At 48.8% G+C, this 10,299-nt stretch overlaps 1 protein-coding gene across 1 annotated transcript; it reads right to left on the bottom strand.

Annotated features, from left to right (window-relative positions):
• Positions 1-2,206: 2,206 nt before the first annotated feature.
• LOC102733406 (serine protease 38) lies at positions 2,207-10,209 on the bottom strand (the record flags this gene model as incomplete). Its single annotated transcript, XM_081811206.1, has 5 exons — positions 2,207-2,683; positions 3,087-3,229; positions 9,174-9,515; positions 9,754-9,761; positions 9,968-10,209. Coding segments are annotated over 5 exons (990 nt in total), but the record flags the coding sequence as incomplete, so codon positions are not given.
• Between the last annotated feature and the right edge of the window lie 90 nt (positions 10,210-10,299).

The raw sequence follows: 10,299 nt of genomic DNA, 5'->3' as shown, positions 1-10,299 counted from the left end.
CTTCTTTTCACTACATCTGTGTCTTTGGGGTAAACACCCAGGAGTGCAATTGCTGGGTCGTAAGGTAGCTCTATTTTTAATGTCTTGAGGAACCTCCACACTGTTTTCCAAAGAGGCTGTACCAACTTGCATTCCCACCAACAGTGTAAGAGGGTTCCCCTTTCTCCACAACCTCTCCAACATTTGTTGTTTCTTGTCTTGTCAATTTTTGCCATTCTAACTGGTGTAAGGTGGTATCTCAATGTGGTTTTGATTTGAATTTCCCTGGATTCCTGTCTTACATTGAGGCCTTTCATCCATTTTGCATTTATCTTTGTGAATGGTGTTAGAGAATGGTCGAGTTTCATTCTTCTGCATGTGGCTGTCCAATTTTCCCAGCACCATTTATTGAAGAGACTGTCTTTTTTCCATTGCATGTTTTTTCCTGCTTTGTCGAAGATTATTTGACCATAGAGTTGAGGGTCCATTTCTGGGCTCTCTATTCTGTTCCATTGATCTATGTGTCTGTTTTTGTGCCAGTACCATGCTGTCTTGGTGATTACAGTTTTGTAATAGAGCTTGAAGTCCGGAAACATGATGCCCCCAGCTTTGTTTTTCTTTTTCATCATTCCCTTGGCGATTCGGGGTCTCCTTGGTCTGGGAGTGTACTGCGTCCATGACAAACTCTGGCCATGCTGAATTCATGCACACGTGCACACACTTGGGTTGATCTGCCCGAGAAATAGACTATGTTAACATTCGTTCAAATCTACTTTTTCTTCTTTCCCCCCAGGAGCATTTTAAGGGCTTCTTCATATGGATTTTCACGTATCTTGTTAAGGCCATAGGCATCTTCTCTCTTTTGCTGTTAATGTAGTAGGCGTCTTCTCTTCTGTTATAGATCTTCTAGCAGGAATATGTTTTTTTGTCATGTTTTGTCGAGTGGCTTTGCTGGATGTTCTTACTGCTTCTGGGAGTTTCTTGCTCTTGTCTTGTTTTCTGAGATAGCTTCAATGACTCTGCCCTGCTTTCCTGGATGTTTCTCTTGGGCAGCTGTGGTGGCTACTCTTCCAACAGGTAGGACACAGGAGCGATGTCTGGCAACCCAGCCTTAGCAGGGATGTACTGTGTCTCCCCACAAGGAAAGGGTGGCTTTTAGGCCGAGGCAGGAGTGTATCTTATTATCAGGTGATTGCTATCTTTTCTCTTTTTTTTTTGAAAATGCGTTTTGAATTTGTTAAAAGTCTCTTCATTAATATTACTCTCCTTAGTGAACTAATTACTATGTGAATTATATCTATGGGTTTCCTCGCGTTACTGGAATAGCGCCTACTTGCTTATGGCGTGCTACCTTAAAACAAAGTTGGATTCTGTCTGCTAGTCCTTCACCAGGGTTTCTGAACTGTAAGCTGCTTGTGTGTGGTCAGATATGTTCACGCACACGATGTTAGTGTGAGTCTGGAAGGCCCTCCCTGGGCCGCGTCGGGGCTGCGTGGGAAGCACAGGGATGGCCCTGCAGTGGAAGGTTTGATGGGTTCCCAGGGAAACCATCTGAACCAAGGGCTTCTACTGGGAGGGGAGGTTCTTTCTGAAATGTCTCCATTTCTCCTCTGGACTCTGGCCAATGTACACCTTCCATCTCTATGGGGGTTAGCTTTGGTAAGTTGCTGTTTTCCTAAAAATTGAAACTTCTCATTTTACATTTATTTACCTAGGATTATGATTTCTGAAGTTGTCTGTGTTTAATAGATATTTTCTCTTTGCCATTTCTTGTTTTGTGTGTTTTCGGTCTCATCTTATATCTTGATTAGGTTAGTGATTTCTTAGTTTTCGATTTTTTCTCAAAAACCAGACTTTCAGAATGTCAGTATTTCCCTGGTGTTTGGCCCACTGATTTCTGCTTTCATCTTTTTTGTTCCTTCGGTGTGCCTACTCTTAGCTCACATCTTCCAATTCTCATATTGGAATTTTAGGTATTTAGGAACTCTTTGCTCTTGACGGGTCTGAGCATGTAAATCAATGACCCTCCCTCTGTCTGGCTTTGGTTGCACCTGGACAGCAATGCTTGTGTGGCTGTCCTTTCTAGGTGGCTGGGTCTGTGCTTCTCACCCAGCCGCCTGTCACCCCAACAAGGCCACTGAACACCAGCTGATGGACACGCTCTGTCTTCGTGCGGGAGCCTGTGCTCTGGGTGGACAGATGACACGGGACTTCTGGGACGCTCACTTGGTAAACATTTAATATCTTACCAAATCTCACCCAGAGCACTGAGCCGAGGTGCTCTGCACTTCTGTGGTGAGACCTGGCCCCACATCTGGGCCTGGCTGGTGGCCCTCACCTTGCTCAGGTGTGAGGAGACCCGAGGGGCTGAGCTGGATGGGGACAGAGTTTCATTCTTCTGCATGTGGCTGTCCAATTTTCAGTAAGAAGATCCAGTGTGAGGAAGCCCTCACAACATTGACAGGACAGCCAGCATGGTCACAGGGACGCTGACGGTGGCCCCCACCATGAGGGAGAGGGCGGGGAGCGGCTGAGAAGGCAGGGGTGTGTGCTCTCTGTAGTAATGGATCCACTTGGAGAAATAGGAGACCCGGGCATAAACTGCAGGATACATAGGGTATGTGCAACCACGGCCCCAGCTCACTACTCCCACCTGCAACCAGGTGTGGTTGAAGTCACAGACGAGCGGACCCCCAGAGTCACCCTGGAAGAGAAGAGGGTTTCCCGTGAGGGGGGAGTTCAGGGCCTGCAGTCTCCTGCACAAGGGGGGCCCCATCTCGCCCGTGCCGAGGCTCTGCTGCAGGTGGGCTGTGCTCATGGCACTGTCCTGCCTGCTCAGGGTGGGTGGCGCGGGGTGGTGGGCAGCAGGCAAGGCCTCCCGGGCAGACGTGGAACCCTGGGCTGTTCCAGCAGCACTGGGGTCCGTGGCGCTCTGGGCACGGACTGTGGCTGCATAAGCCACCCCAGGCTCTCCCCCCCAACTGAAGGCCACATGGGGATGTGCTTCCGAGGCCTGCAGGGGACAGGCCACCCAGGAGTACCGCCCACCCAGAAGTGCCCCCTGGCTCAGTGCAGACAAACATCGGCAAGCCCCTCTTGGCACGCACCTCGCACACGGTCCTCACGTTCCAGATGTCCCCGGCGCACAGCATGTCCGACATAACGTGTGACGGGTGTCCATAGAGCAGCTGGCACAGGGGCAATGAGATCAGAGGCACGCGTACCTCCTGCAGCTTCTCTGGGACGCGGCCTGTCGGAAAGGAGTGCAGGCCCCGTGAGAGACCCGCAGGCTCACCCTGCGGCCCCTTCTCTTGCTCCTGCCCTCCACATGGCTCCCTCTCTGCACGGGGGCATCTGACTTGGGTCAGCCAGTGTCCCCATAAATGTCATATGACTCTTTCCAAAGGGGCTGGAAGAGCCAGCCCCTCCCACTGCAGCAGGTCCGGAGCACAGTCGCCTCTGTCCGTGGGGCTCTGGGCATGGGTTGTGGTTGCATGAGCCGCCCAGGCTCTCCCAGCCCGCTGAATGAGGGGCTGACGGTGCACGCAAGAGCGAGCCTCTGGGTTCTGCGTGTCACGCCGCGTGGCCTGGTCTACCCTGATGGGCACAGTAGTTGGTCCCCGAAACCTGTGGTCTCCCGGCCAGTGTGTGCGTGGGTCCCGCGGCTCTGGCCTTGCTTCAGCTGGAGGGGGGCTGTTTGCACAGGCATCCAAGGGGTGTGGGGTGCTTGTTTGGGGAAAGGCAAGGAGCGCCCGGGGAATCAGTTTTGAGCTAATGAATGTGTACCTGGAGGGAGGACGGCAGAAAGCAGACGTTAGCCGTGTTTGTGCTGCTGCTGGCCGTGGGGGCAGGGTAGCGCCAAGAGGCAGACGGTGCAAGTGGAAATGCAGTGCAATAGAGAGCCCACAAACCCAGGGTTTGCAGGGCTGGAAGAGGCTGCCCAGTAAAGAGCATCTGGAAATCCTGTGGCCCACCACGCCCGTCAACCACCTGCCCAGGGCCTCTGCCATGACCAACCAGGGTAACGGGGAGTGCACTTCCCTCCTGCCAGAAGTAAGTGCTGACCCGGATGCGGGGGGGGGACTGTTTTCCCACTGGGCACCAGGCAGGAGCACACAACACATGAGGCGAGGCCTGCAGGGGCGCTCCCCAGGCTGCGACATGATGAGGCCCACAGGCAGCTGGACCCCCAAGGCGGACACCAGAAGAAGGCCATTCCAGAGAGGAGGTGGCCCAGAGGGCCCTGGCGCCCTCAGCCTGCTGCTGGGCCCTGAGCCATCCATGCAGAGGGTGCAGGGAGTGTGGGGCGGGCAGAGGGTGGCAGCATGGACTCCGCAGCCCCCAGAGCTCACAGGGGCCTGGGAGGCCGAGTTCTGGCCAGTCCAGAGTGGACCGTCCTGCCGACCACCCAGGACAATGGTGGAGACAGAGGACAAGAGGTGCCACGCTCCCCCGACAGGGCCCCATGGAGCCCAGCAGACGGAGGACCAGAGTGACGAGCCTGCATCAGAGCACAGAGGATGAGGTGGAACACAGAAGCGGGTGGGAAGAGGTCAGCCATGATTTCAATGACTTCCTTAGGAGTGGACTGGGAAACCAGAAGGGGGGTCTGCATTCACTGGTAGGTCTGTCCCCTGAGTCTCCCCTGCGAGCCCTCGAGATGGCAGTGGAGGCAGGCAGGGGTCGGAGAGAGAGCCCCTTGATGCAGGTGTCCAGTGGGTGGCCAGACACCCGAGCTGCAAGAGCACAGCTTGCTTCCTTTCTCCCACAGAGCACGAGCCTTCCGCCAGTTGGGAGGGGCCCCGGTACTCCGGCCCCGGACGCAGAGGGGAGCGTGGCTGCCCCCAGATGCAGTGCACAGCGGCCCGTTTCCGAGCGGCCTCCGGCACGGCCTGAGACCAAGGCTGGAACAGGGGAAGTCAGGGCTCCTGCCCCCCAACGCCAGCCTAACAGTGAGTGTCAGGGCAGGCAGGAACGCGCCGTGGGTGTGCGGAGATGCTGAGGGGGCAGCTGGAGCAGGAACACAGCCCTCCCAGGCACCACGGCCCGCGGCCCCCCATGGAGGGACCTGAGCCTCTACTGTGCTGACAACCCAGCTCAAGTTCTCGCTGGGCTGGCTCGTCCCGCCCCAGGTCTGTTTGGGGTGCAGAGACTTCAGTCCTGAGTGTTCTCTTGTAATGTCTGGCATTCCACACTCACAGGCACGCATGCACCCACTCACACCTGAACTCACCCACATGCATGTGCACACACGTGTGCACACACACCACCCACGTGCCTACACATACGTGCACACACGCACACCTACCACGCACACGCATGTGCATGCACATACTTGTGCACTCGCATGCATGCATGTGCATGCCTACCCGTGCTCACACACGTCTTAGTGCTAGAAGCACATTGTTTGGATTACCGTCACTTGGCGGTATGTTTTGAAAGTGGGAAGCATGAGTCTGTCCAGCTTTGGTCGTCTTTCCTGAGACTGTTTTGGCTATTCTGGGCGCCTTCCAGTTCCATGTGGACTCAAGGGTCAGCTTTTCCATGTCTGCAGAAAAGCCACTGGAACTCTGGTGGTTCCATCAGATTGCCCTGGACGTGCAGGTCACTTTGGCTTGTGTTGCCCTCTTAGCAGTATCGAGTCTCCCAGCCCACAGACACGGGCTCTCTGTATATTTATTTAGGTCTTTCAAAATCTCTCTTGACAATGTTTTGTAGTGTTTCACCTCCTTGGATTAACTTCCTCACAGGTAGCTTTTCTTTTAGGTGATGTAGGCTTGCTTCCTTAATGTCTTTTTGTGACAGAAACCCAGCTGATTTTTTGTGTGCGTTGATCTCGTACCCTGAAACTTTGCGGAAATTGTCTGTAGTAGTTGGTTTTGTTTATTTGTTTTTAGGATTCCTTGGAATTTTCCATATGTATGATTATGTCATCTGTGAAGAGAGACCGTTTTTATTTCATTTCCAACTGGGGTGACTTTTCTTTTTCTTGCCTAATTTAATGTTGGAGCTTCTGGCACAACACAGAATACCGGTGGGGAGAGTGGGCTTCCGATCGTGTTCCTGGTTTTAGGGTAAGCTGTTCATCTTCCTCCACTGAGTACGAGATTAGCTGTGGGTTCTTCAAAAATGCCCTTAGTTGTGCCGAGGAAGTACCTATTCCTAGTTTTCTGAGTGGTACTTTCTCATTATGAAAGGACGGTAGATCCTCTCACATGCTTTCTCTACATCACTTGAGATGAGCATATGGGTTTCCCCCTTCATTCCTTGAATGTGATGTGTTACACTGGTCAATTTTTGAACAGCCTTTGTATTCCTGGGACAAATACCCCTTTGTTGGCGTGTATGATCCTTTTAATGTGCTGTTGGATTCAGTTTGCTAGTGTTTTGTTGAGGATTTTTACATCTATGTTCACGAGGGACAGTGTCTGTACTTTTCTTTTCTTGTGCTTTCTTGTCTGGCTACAGTGTCATGTTGGCTCCATAGAATGAGGGCAAGTGTTCCCTCCTCTCCTCTTTTCCAGAGAGTTTTAGAGAATTGATGTTAACTTTTCTTTAAATGTTTGGTAGTATTCATTAGGGAAGCCACCTTGTCCTGGACTTTCATTGTGGAAACATTTTTAAATACTGATTCACTCACTCATTCAGCATTTTAACTTTCTGGAGTCAGTTTTGGTAATTTGAGTGTTTCTAGGAATTTTTCCATTTCATGTGGGTTATCGAATTTGTTGGCATAGAGTTATTTTAGTGATCTCTTGTGATCCTTTTATTTCTGTGATGATAGTAGTGTTCTGTTTCATTTCTGTAGTCTGTCTAGCTAAAGGTTTGTTACTTTTGTTGATCTTTTCAAAAACCAAACTAACGTTTGACTCATTGACTATTTTTTTTCTATTCTGTATTTCATTTTCTGTGTTCTAATTTTTATTATTCTGTTCCTTCTCCTAGTTTTGGGCTTAGTTTGTTCTTCTTACAGTTCCTTATGTCATAAAGTGAAGTTATTTATTTGAGGTCTTTCTCTTTTATAACTGTAGGTATTTATAAAAGAATAAATGCTACAGCTATAATCTTTCCCCGTAGCACTGCTTTTGCTACATCCCTTAAAAGCTTTGGTATGTTGTCTTCTTTCTCTTTTTTTTTTCCTTTCCTTTCCTTTTCCCTTTCCCTTCCCTTCCTTTCCTTTCCTATTGTCTCCAAATATTTTATAACTTCCCTGGTGATTTTTTTTTCTTTGATCCATTGGTTATTTAAATGTGTGTTGTTTACTTTCCACAATTTTGTGAATTTTTCTGATTTCTTTATATTATTGACTTCTGTTTCATCCTGTTGTGGTCAGAGAAGCTACTTTCTGTGCCATTTACCTTTTAAAATCTACTGAGACTTCCTTTGTGTACTAACATATGGTCTATCTTAAAAAACATCACAGGTGCCCTTGAGAACGGCTGTCTGTGTGTGTCTGTCAGACCTGGCTGGTGTGCCGTGCTGTTCAAGTCCTCAGTTTCCGTACTTACCTTTGTCTGGCTGTTCGCTCCATTCTTGAGAGAGGCATACTGAAGTGCTCAACTACTGCTGTAGAGCTGCCTATTTCTCCCTTCAGTTCTGTCATGTGTGGCTTCGTCTATTTTGATGGTTTGTCATTAGGTGTGTAAGTGTTTATAATTTTTGTATCTTCTTGCTGTATTGAACCTTTTATTAATCTGTTATGTCCTTTTTTGTTTCTTGTAGCCTTTTTTATTTTAGGGTCTATTTTATCTGATATTATTAGTATAGCCACTCTGCTCTCTTTGGTCATTATTTGCATAGATATCTTTTTCTGTCCTTTAATTTTCAACTTGTTTGTGATTTTGGATCTCGAGTGAGTCTCAAAGACAGCATAGAGTTGGATCCTGTATTTTTATCCATTCTTCCAATCTGTCTTTCGATTGGAGAGTTTATCTACTTAGATTTAAAGCAATCACTGATAAGGAGAGACTTCCATCCTGCCTGGTGTTCTTTGTTTTCTTTACGCTCTGTAGCTTTTTGTCCCTCATTTCCTGCATTTCTATCTTCTATGGTGTTTAAATGATTTTTTTGTAGTGAAATGTTAAAATTCCTTCTTCATTTCCTTTTCTGTATATCCTACAGCTATTTTCTTTGTTACCATGGGATTACTTTGAACATCCTAAAGTTATAACTTTCTAATTTTAATTTATAGCATCCTACCCTCAATAAAATTTTTTTAATTAAGTAAATCAGACATTAAACTTTCTTAACCTGGTATAAGGTATCAAGCTAAAGTCTCCAGGCCAGGCCATAAGATACAGCAAATCATGAGAAGCATTTTCATTAAAATAAAAAACAGGAAAAGGAGACCTAGTATCGTTTCTAATTGGAGGTTCAACCATTGCAGTAAGACCAAAAAATATATATAAAGGATAAAATGTGGGAAAAGAAGTCATGAAACAGTCTTTATTTGCAGGAAATACGATTTTTTAAATCAAGTAATCAATTGACAAGCTATTAAAAGTGAATTCTATAAGGTGCTGGAAAGGTCAATGTGGAAAAATCAACTGTGACTGATCAGCAAATACAATAAAAAAGAATGTTTTCAGTAACTATAAGTATTCTAAGGTACTAGGAATAAACCTAGCAAGAAAATATGAGGTCATTATGGAGAAAACCAGAATAACTAATAGATTTTTAAAATATGCTTAAAAAGATGGTTTCTGGGTGCCTGGGTGGCTCAGTTGGTTGAGCGACTGCCTTCGGCTCAGGTCATGATCCTGGAGTCCCGGGATCGAGTCCCGCATCTGGCTCCCTGCTCGGCAGGGAGTCTGCTTCTCCCTCTGACCCTCCCCCCTCTCATGCTCTCTCTCATTCTCTCTCTCAAATAAATAAATAAATAAATAAATAAATAAAAAGATGGTTTCCCAGTTGGATTTAGAATCTTAAAGAAAACTCTGTTTCGAAGTATTCAGTATACTAAATATCAATCCCACAGAGTAGATGTAACTGCTTCTCTGTGCGCAACAAAGACAGCCAGGGATAAAACAGCACTGCACACTGACAAAGAAACACATAGTGACTGATGAGTGGGGATTCCAGTCTCCGGATACCTGCACCCCCATAACTGACAGAATTCTTTCTTTCCTGGAGTGACACAGAGCCATCGTCCTATGCAAGCCCCAATAAAGGAACTGACCCTTTAGTTATCTTACCTTGTGGGGAGATGAGTCCCCATCCTGTAGACCAGCAAGTAACATTATGAAGGTTCACATCTGGGGGTGCGATGCAGACAGGGAGCACAGAGTCAGAAAACACAATGCGAGATTTCAGCTGCACCAGGGCGATGTCACCTCCAACAGGGTGGTACACTTCATATGTAGGGTGCAAGATCACCTTGTTCACCTCAAACCACTGGGTGTGATTGCCTACAAACCTGAGGTCCACCAGGCCCACATATATATCAAACGCCTCAATGTTCTTGTCCCTGTGGGGACAGAGAACAAAGGTACAGTGACTTGAGCATCTTGCACCTGGGAAGCCTGGAGCAGGGTGGCCTCAGTCTCCAGGCTCTCAGCCAGGATATGGAAAAGCAAGTTTCCAGCACACTGAGAACCTGGTTGTCTGGCAGAACTGTTCCCAAAGAAGTCCCGACCTGGGCCAATGGAGGATTCGGGGACTCATCATGACCTGCTGGTCAGCAACAGCCCAGGATGGTGAACTTGTCAGTGTACAGTGAGCCGCCTATGAAGGTAGGTCTTTCCTCTCTTCTCCTCCTATGATGTGTCTCCTTGCCTCTCATCCTATGATGTGGCTCCACACCTATCTCAAAGAACCAATGGCCCTAAGGAGCCCTCAGCCCTGTGCAAGGAGAAGCTGCAGTGGATGGAGCTGTGTGCTGGGCCCCACTCTCTCCCATCCCTGAGAAGTCTCAGCTGGATGCAGCCCACCTGGTCGGTCCAGCAGCCCTGGACCTCCAAGGAAATGGCTTCTGGCACTGCCCACTCACCTATCGAAGCAGTGGGCTGCCGACAGGATCCAGTACTCGTCGATGATGGTCCCTCCACAGATGTGGAAGCCTCTGTAGTGCACGCTGACCTGCCATGGCCACTTCCCCTCCAGGGCATCCATGCCCCCCACAATCTTCCCCTGTATGTAACGATGGCCACAGGCTGAGGAGAAAGGAACAGAGCCTGCGAGTAGCAGTGGTGGCAGGGTGGGCTGGGTGTAGACATGGAGTGGTTGGGAGGTCTTGGGAAGGGGAGGACCAAAAGGGCAGGACGGGGGAGAGGAAGGGAGAGCATGGGAGGGGAGGTAAGGAAGGGGAGGGTCAGAAAGGAC

This window comes from Leptonychotes weddellii, unplaced genomic scaffold (assembly GCF_054177405.1).
Source record: "Leptonychotes weddellii isolate Sample4059 unplaced genomic scaffold, ASM5417740v2 HiC_scaffold_6290, whole genome shotgun sequence".
Lineage (NCBI taxonomy): Eukaryota > Metazoa > Chordata > Mammalia > Carnivora > Phocidae > Leptonychotes > Leptonychotes weddellii.
The sequence above is the reverse complement of the archived record's forward strand: the minus strand, read 5'-3'. Positions and strand labels throughout refer to the sequence as shown.